Genomic DNA, 16,790 nt, shown 5'->3' with positions numbered 1-16,790 from the left:
CCCAGCAAAAACAAACCCCCCATCAAGATCCAGGCTCAACCCTCCATCTTTACTTCTTAACTCTGAATTCTTTATGATGGTTACACATGGTTAAAAATATTAAGTGTACAAAAAACACTTTAAGATGCAGTGTAGCATTTAAATAAACAAATACTCATTAATCACTGTCACTGTGTGTGTGTCTGTGTTCTCTCAACAGTATTGACATCCTGAAGTACATTATCTACGGTCTTGCAGCTGGATTCTTTGTGTTTGGTGTGCTGTTGCTGGTGGAGGGCTTTTTCACCACCGGAGCAATTAGGGATCTCTATGGAGAGTTCAAGATCACTGCTTGTGGACGATGCCTGACTGCATTCGTAAGAAATCTTTGTTACAGTGCAATTTTAAGACCTTTGTGACTAAAAGTGTGTCATAGCAGTGAAATATCATGTGTTGCCATAAAATAGAAAGTTGTTGTAACTTGAGCGTACATCTGACCCTATTTTGTCATGCCTAATAAGTGTCAAGATATAATAACTCATGGACTGTCTGTTGTAGACTCTTTTGTGACTATAGACTTTATATAAATAATGGACGTAGTCACCGTGACGTCACACATTGGTTCGTGGCCCGTTGGAAGCCTTGAGTTCAGCGTTACACTCGTCGCCATCTTGCATCTCCATCTTGTTTCCGATACGGGGAGCAGACCATGGGTACATGCCAAAGCTCTTAATGTTCGCCTCCTCTATCCTCTATCCTCGCTTGAACCGGAAGTTCTTTCGCGGGCGCCATCTTTAAGACCGTCCCAAAGCTCTTATTTGTGATCGGAGGATAGAGGATAGAGGATAGAGGAGGCATATCGGAGGAGGCACAAGCGAGGATACACGAGAGAATCCTATGCGGAAGTCTTTTAGCGGTGGCCCCGCCCCCTGACTCGTTGAATAGACGCAGCAGCTGATCGGACTGATGTTATACATCAACATCTCTGTAGTTTGATACCGGAGTGAAGACAGATCACAGATTAAACTAAAGTGTGTCACCACAAGTTTTATATTTTATTTATATGATTCACCATGTAATTAAAATCGGTTTTATTGTGACTCTGAACAACAAAAACACCACAAACATATTTCTACATTTATAATAAATTAAGAGAAAGATCGCTCTAGAAGTTTTTTTTCCTTTTTCCTTTTTTTCCTTTTCGTGATCTGTTTTTTCCACCGTACAGATTTATTATGGATATAATATATATATATATATATTAAAGTTAAAAAAAACAAAACAGTAGAGAGTATGAGAGTCTGTCCGTCAGCAAGAAACACTTTTACATTGTTTGTCATTTTCATCAGTCCCACTGAGGGCTGATCATTACTGAGTGACATAATTTACATTTTACCTTCATCATCTAACCTAATAAAATATTGGCCGGTGTTCAGCGGACACAATCATGTTCTGGGATATTAAATAATTAATTTATCACCAGGATCGTCTACTACGACGGCGTATTAGGGCCATATATGAAAAAAATAAAAAAATAAATAGGAACCCAGGGGAGAGGGACCCAGCCACCATGGCATGATTAAAAACAGATAACATGAGGTGATGTTACGACATCACCACATTTCATTCCTTTCTACCTGCGGGATGTCTCTTCTTCTCCATCACTCGCTCTGTTTAAGGTGTTTTATCAGAGTGATCCGACTGACGCTCCCTCCTCCTCGCGTTCACACGGAGCGCTCTCTTTCAGACCTCCTCTGCTTCTTGTTGACAGTTACAGTGTGTAACGTTCTTCTAAACTTATTTCACAGCAGCAGGTTTATTGTTCCCAGCCTTCATTCCTCACGGACATTCTCATGTGATGCATCTTTACGCGTGCCATGAAGCGTGTGCCTTTTGAAGTGTGTGTGTGTGTGTGTGTGTGTGTGTGTGTTTGTCTGTGTGTGTATGTGTGTGGCACCGGACGGACCCAGGGATGGACCAGTATTATCCCCCTCCCCTGCGTCGGTTTTTTTTTTCATACTTGGCCCTAATAGTCGTCCTAATATATACCGAAGCAAACAATAATAAATAAATAATATGAAGGCATTCCCGTGCCCCTGAGCTGGACACAGTTCACAGTATAAATACACAATGGAGGTTGTTATTCATGTGCACGTGTTTGTTAAACAGAGAAAACACTTATTATTATCATTATTATTATTATTATTATTATTATTAGTGCATGTCTCCAGCTGTTAAAGCGACTGACAGCTGATCCAGCTGTGATCTGCTGCCGCCGTCATTAGAAACGGACGTCGCTTCACGTGACGCTCCGGAGGGAAGGACGTCTCATGTCTCTTAAATCGTTTCTCCTCTCCTCGCTTCCCTCACTTGCGTCTCTCCATGCATCCCCGGTGGGCGGGACTAAGACGCAAGTGAACGGTGCAAGTGAGGGATGCAGGGATGCGAAATAGACGACATGGGACGCACCCCATATCTGGACTGTGGAGGAGTGAGAGGGATCTGATCATTGAATACAGCCTCTCTACACCTCAACCTGACTGAGAGAAGTCACTGCTAATTCATGTTAGCCTTAACTGGGATGTTAGTTTTGGCTAGCAACAAACAAAAACAAAATGTACGTTACTTAACTCAGAAAACTGAACAGTGACTCCTTGGAGTGTCCAACCAAACGCTGAACAAGACATTTTTACTGAACAAAACGTTCAAATAACCTGTCATTAAGTGAAAATACAGTGAAAGGGTCAAAGTAATGACTAAACGTCCTTTTTTATATCTATATAACGTTTTATATAACTTTATTGACACGTTGCCATGGATACGCATTTTTCTGCTTCTCTCCTGATGAGGGCTCGTCTTGTTAGTAACCTGTCAATCAAAGGTAGCCACGCCCCAAATCATACGATTCGTTATCTTCTATTTTCTTCTAAATGGGGCCATCAAATCAAGTGATTGTGACTTATTAGCGACTTATTTTGCTCTGAAATGAATGGACCGATTTTTTTTAGCCAAACTTAGCGCCCCCTGCTGGAATTTTTGGTAGAATGCAGCTTAAGGCACTTCTTGGTTTGCCTCCATGCTCAGACACGGAGGTTGCCGCCTGTTTGTGACACACCATTGCACTCGGCAGAGTTCCTATTTTATTTGCTGACTGTTTGCCCTGACCGCTTTCATGGCTCTTGATCTGTAGACTTGTGTGTGATGTGTCAGCAGCGAGTTCTTATTTTATTAGTGAAGGTTTACCACACCCCTTTACAGTAGCCAAACCCTTTTTAATAACTTGTGACCCTCTTTGTCATAGACTCTGTTGGCATCATTGGATCATTGGATGATACCTCCTTTTATAACTCATAAACCATTTTTCATAAACTCTTTTGGGAGGCTTCACTGCACTCTGTTGAGAGTTTCTTTTTCATTAATGCCTGTTTGCCCAGCCCCCTATCACATAACTTTTAGACATCTTGTGGTAGACCCTGGTGCATACCTGTCAAGTATCCCGTTTTGGCCAGGGAAGTCCCGTATTTTACCCTTCTTTCCCACCGTCCTCCCTTAGTATTTTCCCGTAAATCTCCCGCATTTTAACTGGGCCCGGACGGAGTAAAAAAAAACAAAAAAAAACATTCAGAATCTGAGCTCTCTAGCCTCATGATAACTGCCACCCGCAGTAGCCTACTGAAGGTAGGTGGCAGCTGTCGCGAGGTTAGTGTGTGACGTCAGATGAGCGACAACCATACACTGTATAAATAATGAACATGGTGCATCTCAGGAGGCACACCTGGAAGGGCGCATATAAATAGAGGCTCAGTCCTCGTGAGCGGGCGGCGCAAGTTCGAATCTGGAATCGGGACTGCTCGCAGCGGGTGCCGGAAAATGTCCCTTATTTTTAAATCCAAAACTTGACAGGTATGCCCTGGTGGACACAAAAGTTGAATAACATTTGCAATAGGTAATATCCAGTGCTACACACCACACAGGGACCTTGTTCCATCCGGCACCCTCGACGTGCGGGGGCCCATTCATTGCTCATTGCTGCTTTAATTATTTATGATTTTTAGGGTCCAAGCACTGAACTTACCCTATTGAAACTGAAGGAATTATTATTGCTTTTGTTCTCTGGAATGAAAGCCTTTGTGAGGAACTAAACATGCTGAAAAACTCCTGGAACTTTGAAAACGTGTCTGTTGGAAACATATGGGTGAAAATGTGCATGGCAAAATGCCTCTAAAGAGCCCCTAAAAGTTTTTCAAGGCCCCACCTTTATCTATCAAGTAGATTAACATACCTATGGAACCACACTCTTTACCCAACAGGAAGTAAGCCATTTTGAATTTATTTATGATTTATGATTGTGAAGACTGCGATTCCCAAATTTCCAGGCCTGAAAACTTATACATCTCAATAATGACTCGGGCACCCCCATGTAATGTATTAATATGCCAATTTCACAGATTTAGATAAGAAATAATGGGTTTGGAGCTGAGAGCCACAGACACAGGGTAGGAAGTCTCACAGTACTGGTAGATAATAACATAGACCTGTTGTTGGTTTGGGTGTTTGGATGGAAAATAAAGACACCTTATACATGCTGGGTAACGTAAGCATATCCCTCCTGATAAGTGATACATTTTCGAGGCCAACTAAGTACATTAGCCTGACAGATCTTTGTGCAGTTATTCCCTGAAATTTTTTGTCTGTGTTTCTTGCTGGAACAACCCAAACTCAATGTGGCATCTGGTCGTTAATCACGTCTGATTCACATTGACGAGGTCGACAGAGAGTGTGTAAGAAATGACCACTTGCGCCCAGGAAATGATTTCCTTTCATCTGTATGTCTCTATGCATGGGATAAGGAAGGAAAAAATTCCCGTACAAGCCTTTAGAGATATCAAACACACTTACACACTAAAAAACAATATATAGAGTTTTAAAATGAGTACATTTTTTAATGGTTATAGAGGTGGTAAAGGTGGTCATAGGTTCTGCACAAGTTGAAGGCCTTAGGTATATTTTTGTGCAGATCAGTCTAAAAGCACTAAGATGACCCCTGGGGGTCACCACGGTGACCAAATGCAATATGGCCACCGCCTGAAAACAGTTTGGGCTATATTTTTTGTGCCAGATGAGCTACAAATGCAAACTTGGTGTCTTTTTTATGGTTTTTGACCATGACAAACATGTTGGAATACTCAAATTTATGAATGAATATATGCAGAGCAATGTAATGTACATGTTAGGATCCCATTCCGTCCGGTAATATCCCTTTTTTTTTCGTTTTCCCCCATCCTTTTTCCTCATTAGTTCCTGTCTGTATTTGTGGGTGTGCCTGAGTGTGTGTGTGCCTCCTCCTCCACGGTTGAACTGTCTATTCCCTCCCCGGAACGCTTTGCTGGCACTCCGGGTAAGTGCCGCACCATTCCTTATGCAGTGTGCGTTAGTTTTAAACTTCAGCTACGCACATTTGCTTCCGATCGTTCCAAAATTACCTTTATTACTGGACTCCTCATGGGGGGCGCCCTTGCCTGGGTGTGCGCCGTGTTGGAGACACTGAGTCTCCTCTGAGCCTGGATAATCGACTCTGCTTCCTCCCACCCCGAGCCTATGATAGTCAATAACACCAGTTTGGTGTTACACATTGGTTGGAGCTCTTTTTGTCTTGGGTTCTTACCGAGTATCACAGTCTAGCCCAGGTGGTCAGTAAACAATGGGCCCTTTCGCTTCCCCCTCATCACCCTTATGATTGTGCCATCGATTTACTTCCCGGGGCCTCCCTGCCCTCTAGTCGGTGTTATAATCTAGCTTAACTGGAGAGAGAGGCCATGGTGAAGTACATTGGCGAGTCCCTGGGGGTAGAGATCAGGCCCTCCTCTTCTCCAGTGGGCGCAGGGTTTTTCTTTGTTCCTAAAAAAGGCATGACTCTCTGCCTGTCTATTGATTACAGGGGACACATTCCATCATCAGCAGAATTAAATACCCTCCTTCTCTCCTAGATTCGGTGTTTAAATCACTAGTAATCCAAGGTTTGTTATTGTGGAAACACCATACAGTCCTAGTGGGTATGACCTTGTCTCTACAGAAGTTGATGTAATCAGTAAAGCAGTCAACCTGTCTGTCAATGTCCATACCGTTCTCCTCTGTTTCCTGCAACACATTCCAGTCTGTACATTCAAAGCAGTCCTTTAGAGCCTCATTTGCCTCTGGTGTCCATTTTCTGACTATGAGTTTAGTTGGAGGCTGCCTCCACACACAGGGTTTGTAACAAGTCTCCAGAAGAACTAAGTTGTGGTCTGATCTTCCTATTGGGGGCATGGCAGTAGCTCTGTAAGCTTGTTTGACATTAACATGCAGCAGATCAAGGGTTTTATTTTCTCTGGTGGGACAATTAACGAACTGTGTAAATCCAGTCAGGTGAGAGGTGAGGGAAACATGATTGAAATCCCCTGATATGATCAAGAATGCTTCTGGGTGTTTAGTCTGTATCCTAGCAAAGAGGTCATGTAGAACTTCACATGGAACTTCAGCAGTTGCCTTGGGTGGAATGTACACAAGTATTGTTATGATATGACTGAACTCCGTTGGTACATAATAGGGTCTCATACTAACTGCCAATAATTCAATGTCTGGACAGCACATCTTCTCCTTGACAGCAACATGTGCAGGACTGGTTCACAATAAAGCCAAGCCCCCATCTTTCTTCTTGCCACTAGCTTTAGCATCTCTGTCTGATCTTATGAGAGTGAAGCCAGGTAGATCCACATTGGAGTCTGAGATGTTTTGATTCAACCACGTTTCAGTAAAACGCAAGAGACTACACTCACGGTATACTTTCTGAGTCTTCACCAGTATCTCCAGTTCATCAGTCTTGTTGGGCAGAGAGTTGACATTCCCCATGATGACTGACGGCAGAAAAGGCTTATATCTTTCCGAGCCTTAACTTTTGCACCAGCACGGCAACCATGAAAACACCTCTTCAACTCAGCTGGAATTGGGTGATGGTGTCCTCCAGACTTGCTCCGTTTCAGTGAAAGAAGCTCCTCTCTTGAATAAACTCTTCTCTCCACAGAAGTATCCATCAAAAATATTATAAAAAATACATAAAAACTTAGCAAATTTATGCAAAAACAGAGAGCTACCAAACTTTTGCTGCTCCTACGCCCAAACTATAACTCTGACAGCTTTACAAGAGGATTGTGAGTGAGAAGACAAATTTTCCTACGTTTCTATGTATAAATTATTTCTGTAGAGTGGAATTTGCACCCTTGAGCGCAGTTTTTCAAATTAATTTCTTGACAATTTTTTCTCTCCCTCTACACTCTTGTGATGATGTCACACACTGACACTAGCATACTAGGAAAAACTAGGAAACAAATTGAGAAAAAAGTCTAGAAATATCTCGAAAAGCTTTAGAAAAATTTAGAGAAGGATCTAGAACAACCTAGAAGGTGATATTGAAAAAAAATCTAGAGATCTAGAGCTTTTCTAGATTTTTCTTGATTATTTTCTAGATTTTTCTTAATCCTTCTCTAAAGTTTTCGAAAGCATTTCTTGATATTTCTAGATCTTTTCATGGATTTTCTAGATATTTGTTTTCTAGATCATATTCTAGATTTAAAAAAAAATCTTTTTCTGGATTTTTTCCCTACTTTTTACGAGAGCATTTCTAGATCATTTTCTAGATTTTTCTAGATCCTTTTAATTTTTCGAAATCTTTCTAGATATTTCTAGATTATTTTCTAGATTTTTCTTGATCTTTCTCTAAATTTTTCTAAAGCATTTCTAGATTCTAGGAAAAAAATCTAGAAAATCTAGAAAAAGATCTAGAAATATCTATAAATGCTTTCAAAAAATCTAGAGAAGGATCTAGAAAACTATAGAAAGTGATATTGAAAAAAAACTTAGAGATCTAGAGCTTTTCTAGATTTTTCTTGATTATTTTCTAGATTTTTATTAATCCTTCTCTAGATTTTTCGAAAGCATTTCTAGATATTTCTAGATCTTTTTCTGGATTTTCTAGATATTTGTTTTCTAGATCATATTCTAGATTTTCTTTTATCTTTTTCTGTTTTTTTCAAGTTTTTACAAGAGCATTTCTAGGTCATTTTCTAGATTTGTCTAGATCCTTTAAATTTTACGAAATCTTTTCTAGATTTTTCTAGATTATTTTCTAGATTTTTCTTGATCTTTCTCTAGATTTTTCTAAAGCATTTCTAGATTCTAGGAAAAAAATCTAGAAAATCCAGAAAAAGATCTAGAAATATCTAGAAATGCTTTCAAAAAATCTAGAGAAGGATCAAGAAAAATCTAGAAAATAATCAAGAAAAATCAAGAAAAGCTCTAGGAAAAACTAGGAAACAAATTGAAAAAAGTCTAGAAATATCTAGAAAAGCTTAGAAAATTTAGAGAAGGATCTAGAACAACCTAGAAGGTGATATTGAAAATAAATCTAGAGATCTAGAGCTTTTCTAGATTTTTCTTGATAATTTTCTAGATTTTTCTAGATCCTTTTCATTTTTTGAAATCTTTTCTAGATTTTTCTTAATCCTTCTCTAGAGTTTTCGAAAGCATTTCCAGATATTTCTAGATCTTTTTCTGGATTTTCTAGATATTTGTTTTCTAGATCATATTCTAGATTTTTTTTAAATCTTTTTCTGGATTTTTTTCCTAATTTTTACAAGAGCATTTCTAGATCATTTTCTAGATTTCTATTAATCCTTCTCTATGTTTTTCGAAAGCATTTTTAGATATTTCTGGATTTCCTAGATATTTGTTTTCTAGATCATATTCTAGATTTTTTTAAAATCTTTTTCTGGATTTTTTCCCCTAGTTTTTACAAGAGCATTTCTAGATAATTTTCTAGATTTTTCTAGATCCTGTTAATTTTTCGAAATCTTTTCTAGATTTTTCTTAATCCATGTCTAGAGTTTTCGGAAGCATTTCTAGATATTTCTTGATCTTTTCATGGATTTTCTAGATATTTGTTTTCTAGATCGTATTCTAGATTTAAAAAAAATGTTTTTCTGGATTTTTTCCCTAGATTTTTCTAGAGAAAGATCAAGAAAAATCTAGAAAATAATCTAGAAATATCTAGACAAATTTCGAAAAATTAAAAAGATCTAGAAAAATCTAGAAAATTATCTAGAAATGCTCTTGTAAAAACTAGGGGAAAAAATCCAGAAAAAGATTTTTAAAAAATCTAGAATATGATCTAGAAAACAAATATCTAGGAAATCCAGAAATATCTAAAAATGCTTTCGAAAAACCTAGAGAAGGATTAATAGAAATCTAGAAAATGATCTAGAAATGCTCTTGTAAAAACTAGGAAAAAATCCAGAAAAAGATAAAAAAAAATCTAAAATATGATCTAGAAAACAAATATCTAGAAATCCAGAAAAAGATCTCGAAATATCTAGAAATGCTTTCGAAAAATCTAGAGAAGGATTAATACAAATCTAGAAAATAATCAAGAAAAATCTAGAAAAGCTCTAGATCTCTAGGTTTATTTTCAATATCACCTTCTAGGTTGTTTTTTTGAAAGCATTTCTAGATATTTCTAGATCTTTTTCTGGATTTTCTAGATTTTTTGTCCTAGAATCTAGAAATGCTTTAGAAAAATCTAGAGAAAGATCAAGAAAAATCTAGAAAATAATCTAGAAATATCTAGAAAAATAAAGCATTTCTAGATTCTAGGAAAAAAATCGAGAAAATCCAGAAAAATATCTAGAAATATCTAGAAATGCTTTCAAAAAAACAACCTAGAAGGTGATATTGAAAATAAACCTAGAGATCTAGAGCTTTTCTAGATTTTTCTTGATTATTTTCTAGATTTGTATTAATCCTTCTCCAGATTTTTCGAAAGCATTTCTAGATATTTCGAGATCTTTTTCTGGATTTTCTAGATATTTGTTTTCTAGATCATATTTTAGATTTTTTTTTTTTTATCTTTTTCTGGATTTTTTTCTAGTTTTCACAAGAGCATTTCTAGATCATTATCTAGATTTTTCTAGATCCTTTTAATTTTTCAAAACCTTTTCTAGATTTTTCTTCATCCTTCTCTAGATTTTTCTAAAGCATTTCTAGATTCTAGAAAAATAATCTAGAAAATCTAGAAAAAGATCTAGAAATACTTCGGAAAAATCTAGAGAAGGATCAAGAAAAATCGAAAAAATAATCAATCTAGAATCTAGAAAAGCTCTCAGAAGAACTAGGAAAAAAATCTAGAAAAAAGTCTCGGAATATAATTTTTTTTTTTTGAAAAATTAAAAGGATCCAACAAAATCTAGAAGATGACCTCGAAAAAATCTAGAAAATCCAGGAAAAGATCTAGAAATATCTAGAAATGCTTCAGAAAAGAAATGAGAAGGATTTTAGATATTTTTTACTTGTTTTGGAAAGTCTTGACAAGCCAAATTTTCTCTTTCCATTGGCAGATAATTTCGCTATTTTAAGCAAAATACACCTAATTTTTTAAAATCACAAAACCAACCTAAATTAGTAAATAAATAAATAAATAAATAAGAACTTTAACACATTAAATAACATTAAAACTAAACTAGTCACAAACAAACATCAAACATAACTAGAAAATTTCCTCTGGGGAAATTCTGAAAGGGCCACAGGGGCTACTGCCGGTGTGTGTACACTATGATGAGATTCTTTAGAGAACTATGCCCTTTAACCTCAAAAAGCGTGTTTGTTTGTGTGTGTGTGTGTAATTAAAATCACATAAAGTTATGTGTGTGTGTGTGTGTAATTAAAATCACATAAAGTTACCTTCTCATGGCTTAAATCAGCAGTTAAACAGAGACTCTGTCCTGAGTTCACAGACACCTCATACAAGTATCTAAGACAAACGGTTCAAAAGTTATGAAAGGGTGCGTGGCTAATCAAAAGGGGCGGGGTTATAAATGACCAGTTAAACAGGGACTCTATGCCGAGTAATCTGACACCTCATACAAGTATCAAGGACAAACGGTTCATTAGTTAATAAAAGGGGGCGTGGCTAATCAAAAGGGGCGTGGCAATCAATCAACAGTTAAACAGGGACTCTATGCCGAGTAATCTGACACCTCATACAAGTTTCTAGGACAAACAGTTAATTAACTAATTAATTAATTGTGAAATGGGGCGTGGCTAATCAAAAAGGGCGGCACTTTTTGAAATATTGTTATGTAGAACTGGTCACTGATGAAACATCATCATGCATAACAAGTTTGAGGCCGATTGGACAATGTATGCTCAAGTTATAAGTTCCCATGTTTTATGAAAAAACGCCATGTCTGTTGAGTTAGAGTTACCTGTGTTGGGGGGGGGCTTTGGTAGCTAAACAACCAGGTGGCCAGGTGGAGTCGACCAATCAGAGCAGAGCAATCAACTGAAATTTACCGACAGTGGAGACAGTTCCGCCACACTGAGCAGCCAGAGGTCGACAAACTAAAATTTCTGGCCTAAAAACAGAAAGCATTTTTGGCAAAACCATAATACCTATCATTGATCCGACTTCACTTTGAGCGTCCTGAGTTCTTCCTCAACGTCTACATATATTTTTTAAAGAAAAATGAAAGAATAGCTTTGTTGGAGCGATCTAAAAAAAACTGTTAGATCTCCTTGTCTCAGAAATCTTCCTGCGTTTTTAATATGGGAGCCAATGAGGCAGTTAGTGCGTGTTGGTGGCGCTTTTGTGTGTCCCACGCCCAAACTATAACTCTGACAGCTTTACCAGAGGATTGTGAGGTAGAGGACAAATTTTCCTAAATTTCTATGTATAAATTATTTCTGTAGAGTGAAATTTGCAGTTTTCAAATTTATTTTTTGACAAATCTTCCTCTCCCTCTACACTCTGCTTGATGACATCACCACTCTAGACTCTCCATAGGGTTACATTGGGGGGATTTTTTGACGTGTTTTTGCCCAATAATTTGCAAACCGTTTATTGAAAACCTTAGAAAAGCACACAGCACACTAGTCATGGGTGAGCCGGTCGGTTTGATACCTTTTTTGTGTATGTGCGACCAAAACTCTGGGAGGAGTAGTCGATGGAAAAACAACACGGAAGAATAAAAATAAGAATAGACCCGGTAAATAGTAGTTAGTGTGCTTTTGCAAGCAAGCACACAAAATAAAGTGCATGTACATATTAAATAACACATCAGTAAGTTGGCAATTAAGCTACATACAAATATCACATGCCACAGACTAGATACAGTAAGACTGGTTATGTTATCAGTTGGCTGGATAATAACAGCTGTATGTTCACATGTATGGTGTAGGCTAACTTGGGAGAACTCAAAGCTGCAACGAATGTACTGCAAATTGGCCTAACTGGGCGAAGTAACCCTGCCCTATATTAATTATTCTGTTACTTCTAAACAGGAACATTCTGAACTGCTAAAAAAGGACTTGGCTGCGAGTGAAAACTTAATAATGTTTGGGCTGTATCTTCATTCTACAGATTGTGTATAACCATGCACCGCATGGACACAGCTGGAACAACCACAGCAGCAAGCAATGATGAAACTGAGAAATTAAATAATGATTGGCAACTACATAATCAGCTACTCTTTGACACGTGTTCTTTCACAGGATGTCGTCTCGATCTACAAGCATCATATACTTGTAGTTTTGTGGAACTGAAAACCAAAAACTCGAAATGGAGACAAAAAGCTAAAAATGTAATAAATTAAGCTGGAGATAAAGAAACTAGAGAATGATGTCAGTATACATTTTTCCAGAGCAGCAGCAGAAGTCCTGGTTTAGACTGTATTTAATGTGTTTTTTTTCTCAACAGCTAGGGAAAAAAATGAATAAAGGACTTTTGCACACTTTTCTTATATTAATCATGTTAAGCTTTCAAATAAAGGGTTCACTCCAAAATTTGCATCAATTAATATTAAGGCCTAAAACGCCTGGAAAAAAATGCCTGGAAAACCTATGGGCGATTTTGAAAGAACCCCCTAAAACCTAAAGTTTTTCTGGAAATTCAACAGAAGATTTTTCAGCCTCTGTAGCAGATAGAATTGAAATTCAAAAAGTATTTGAGGGCTTTCATGAGAAGTTGAGTTTATTTGTCCAAACCTTCAATAAAGTTTTTTTAAAAATCAACAAACTCAGCAAATGTTACATTTGACTGAATAAAAAATCCTATGCATAATACTAATACATGCCCATTAGCAAGATGCAAACATGATATGACCATTGGAAGAACAGACATAGTTCTCATTAGCCTACTGTAATAAAAAAAATATATATAATAATAATAATAATAATACATTTTATATATTGCACTTTTCAGGGTACTCATGACTGTTTGTCTTATATTACTTTATGCGTATAAAGTAATATAAGACAAACAGTCATGATTTCTTATATCATCATCACAATCAATTATTATTATTATTAATATATTATTAATAATATTATTTTTATCTCCAGATGGCCACAAATCTGTCTGTTCTTCGGTGAAAATATGTCGTCTAAAAACATATTCCTCATCCATAAATGCCGGTCGATTGGTTCCGAGGGTTCAAAGTCCGGATGAGCAATAAAATCACCGGCGCTGTTTTCATCAAGATCGCTTCCGTCACTTACTTCTGAGCTCCTCCGCTATAGTCATCTTCCGCCATGATTTCAAAGTTCTAGAAAAGTCCAATGTTGCATTGCGACACTCCCACGTGTATTCTGATCATGATTCTGATGCATTTCATTGGCCAAGAGACCAAAAAAATGATAAATGACAAAATGACATTTCCGCTGCCCCGGCCTTAATGGTAGAGTAACGCAACAGCGCTCCCGGTTTCAATGGTAGAAATGCGGTAATGCTTTCCCGGCTTAAATGGGTTAAGAAATGGATTAACTGAAATAGGTGTGTAAATTTATGCCTTGTCACATTATGAGGAAAAAGGTCCAAACCAGACTGTAACATAAAAAACTACGTCTAAACTTTCCACACGGATCTGACAAAAATTACCCGTGAGCGAACATAAACATGGCGGAACTGTCTTTTGGGATTTTGTTCCTGCCCGTCAGGAATAATTTGACACACAGCTAAAGTTAGCTCAACAGTTAGCCTGCCCCGTAGCAGGCTACTTCAGCTGTATAAGTTCCCATGGTTACTGAGCGGGGAGTCACATAAACCACTTTAATAGAATGCATCTTTTACTTAATTTAGCGATACTCATCATAACAAGCAAGGCTTTTACCTAATCCACCTTGATGGAACACCCCTCTGGTGCAACAGACTTCAAAAGCATTGCAGGACCAGTTACCAAAACAAAGAACAGAGAAGCTCTGATCATAACAGGCCCAAAGGGAGTGTGACTCCATTCTCTGCTAAGAAAAACATTACCTTACCTTATCTTTACATAGCAAATCTTTGTTTACTGCTAAATTAAGGTTCTGAATGGCGTGCACAGAAGCTTTAAAGAACACATCTATGATACAAAACCAACCCATTCTCTCAGATATGCATACAAATAACATGACTTTAGACCTTGAAAATACTGCAATGCATACAACCAAATCTAATTTTGATTCATACATGACCGCCTATAAAGTTGTATGAAATATTTTTTACCTTTTTCCAAGAAATTATTGTGCCAATGTGATTTATCATTGACAGATAAAGTGTATATCTTCTCAAAACTTTTTTAATCAGTCTCTTCCAAACACATCACAATGAAAATGAAACCACAATTAACAGAGTATTGTATCTGAAACAAAATTATTCAAACTTTACGCTAATCCGTCCCCATGTTTACGTTTGAAGTTAGTGGCACCCTATATTAGTGTACAAAAGTAGCACTAAGGGTATGAGGTGGGGGTTGTGAATAGTTCAAACAAACCCAGGAGAACATGGTTTGTGTCCCATGTGATAGTCATGTTGTCCTTGTTACTACTTCACTTCCAGAATTTACATCATAGACTGTATATAAGTAATGGACGTAGTCACTGTGACGTCACCCATTGGTTCGTGGCCTGTTGGAAGCATTAAGTTCAGCGTTACACTCGTCACCATCTTGTCTGACTACACGCCTCTACACCTCAACCTGACTGAGCGAAGTCGCTGCTAATTCATGTTAGCATTAACTGGAGCATTAACTGCGATGTAAGTTTTGGCTAGCAAAAAACAAAAACAAAATGTATGTTACTTAACGCTTAACAAGACATTTTTACTGAACAAAATGTTCACATAAACTGTCATTCAGTGAAAATACAGTTAAAGGGTCAAAGTTATGAGACCAAACCGCGAAACATCCTTTTTTATGTCTATATAACGTTATATATAACTTTAATGACATGTTGCCGTGGATGCGCATTGTTCTGCTTCTCTCCTGATGACAGCTCATCTTGTTAGCCACCTGTCAATCAAAGGTAGCCACGCCCCAAATCAGACGATTCTTTATCTTCTATTTTTGTCTAAATTGGGCCATTATTAGAACTATTAATATCAAACTGTCTTGAAGAAGATTTTCTACTAGTGATTTATACTATAGTGTTGTCCTTAAAAAAATTCTGAAGTAATAAATCAAGTGAGAAGATTTATCATTTTGCATTGAAATTGAAATGTTTTTGCAGCTACACTTAGTGCCCCCTGCTGGAGTTTTTGGTAGAATGCAGCGTAAGGCACTTCCTGTATTGTCTCCCTGCTCAGACCTGGAGGGTGCCGCCTGGTTATTTGTTGGCAGTATTTAATGTATGTGATAATGTACCTCTCACAGCTCTTTCTTTTTTTAAGTTCTACCGATTGCTCTACCAATTCTACCAGTTCTACCAAATCTAATTAGGGCCACGGGGCAATCGCACCGAGCACTGGTCCCATACAGCAATACTGTTATACTGTGGATTTCTTCTTCTTCTTCCGGACGCAATTTCATCCCACTACTAGTCCTACAACTTGAAGAGTTGCAGGAACAATTAAATATCAAAATGTGCGGTTTGATTGGGATCGGTGTGCTATTACTTTTCTCTACAGAATATGAATTTTTTGCGACGCCCAAAATCTCTGTCGTCATTTGTCTTGTCTCTGTGTTTGCAGCTGATGTTCCTGGCCTACCTGTTCTTCCTGGTATGGCTCGGAGTGACAGCATTCACCAGCCTGCCGGTCTTCATGTACTTCAATGTTTGGTCCATGTGTCAGAACACTAGCTTGGTAGAGGGAGCCAACCTCTGCCTGGACCTGCGTCAGTTGGGTATGTGCCATATTACTTAAAATATCTCTGAAATAGATGAATGGATGGATGTGTCATATCTGTCAATTGTCATATCTATTTGTATAACTGAAAGAGTTTCTAAGGGTTTCATCTTTGCATGATCTTGGGCAATGTTCTTAATGTTGCAACAACTGTCAGCTTCTGTCTACAGTCTGTTCAGGTAATTCCCAAACGTGTATTTATATTTGTAACACTTAGTTACAAATTTTCCAAATTTTCCCTGCACTGCCTGATTACAGCTGGTACACATAGTTGCTGTGTTACAGACACGCACAACGTGAAAAACTTCACTGTAAAAAAAACAAAAACAACTGTTGTTTTTATGGTAAAAAAATGGCAGTTGTGGTTGCCAGAACACTACCGTAATAAATATGGTGAAACTTTTTGTAATATTACAGTAAAAAGATATTGGCACTGTTTCACGTTTAAGATTGCCATTGTATTCCATTTATTACCGCATAAATAAAATGTTTTTCCATCAAATTAAACGATGTTCTGCCATATATAATTGACAAGAAAATACTTTATAAATGCTGCATAAATTAAAATTTTTACCATTAAATATTACAGGACATGTGTTTGTTTTAGTTGTGGTAGTGTTATTTCAGG

The 16,790-nt window shown here is 37.5% G+C and overlaps 1 protein-coding gene across 1 annotated transcript in view; it reads left to right on the top strand.

The window, feature by feature from the left end:
• Nucleotides 1-16,790, top strand: part of gpm6ab (glycoprotein M6Ab) — a 69,253-nt gene that overhangs the window by 38,750 nt on the left and 13,713 nt on the right. The window contains exons 3-4 of the mRNA XM_059334324.1: nt 200-356; nt 16,007-16,160. Coding sequence (XP_059190307.1) covers nt 200-356; nt 16,007-16,160 — 311 coding nt within the window. The remainder of the gene's footprint in view (nt 1-199; nt 357-16,006; nt 16,161-16,790) is intronic.

Source organism: Centropristis striata, chromosome 1 (assembly GCF_030273125.1).
Source record: "Centropristis striata isolate RG_2023a ecotype Rhode Island chromosome 1, C.striata_1.0, whole genome shotgun sequence".
Taxonomy (NCBI): Eukaryota; Metazoa; Chordata; class Actinopteri; order Perciformes; family Serranidae; genus Centropristis; species Centropristis striata.
The sequence above is the reverse complement of the archived record's forward strand: the minus strand, read 5'-3'. Positions and strand labels throughout refer to the sequence as shown.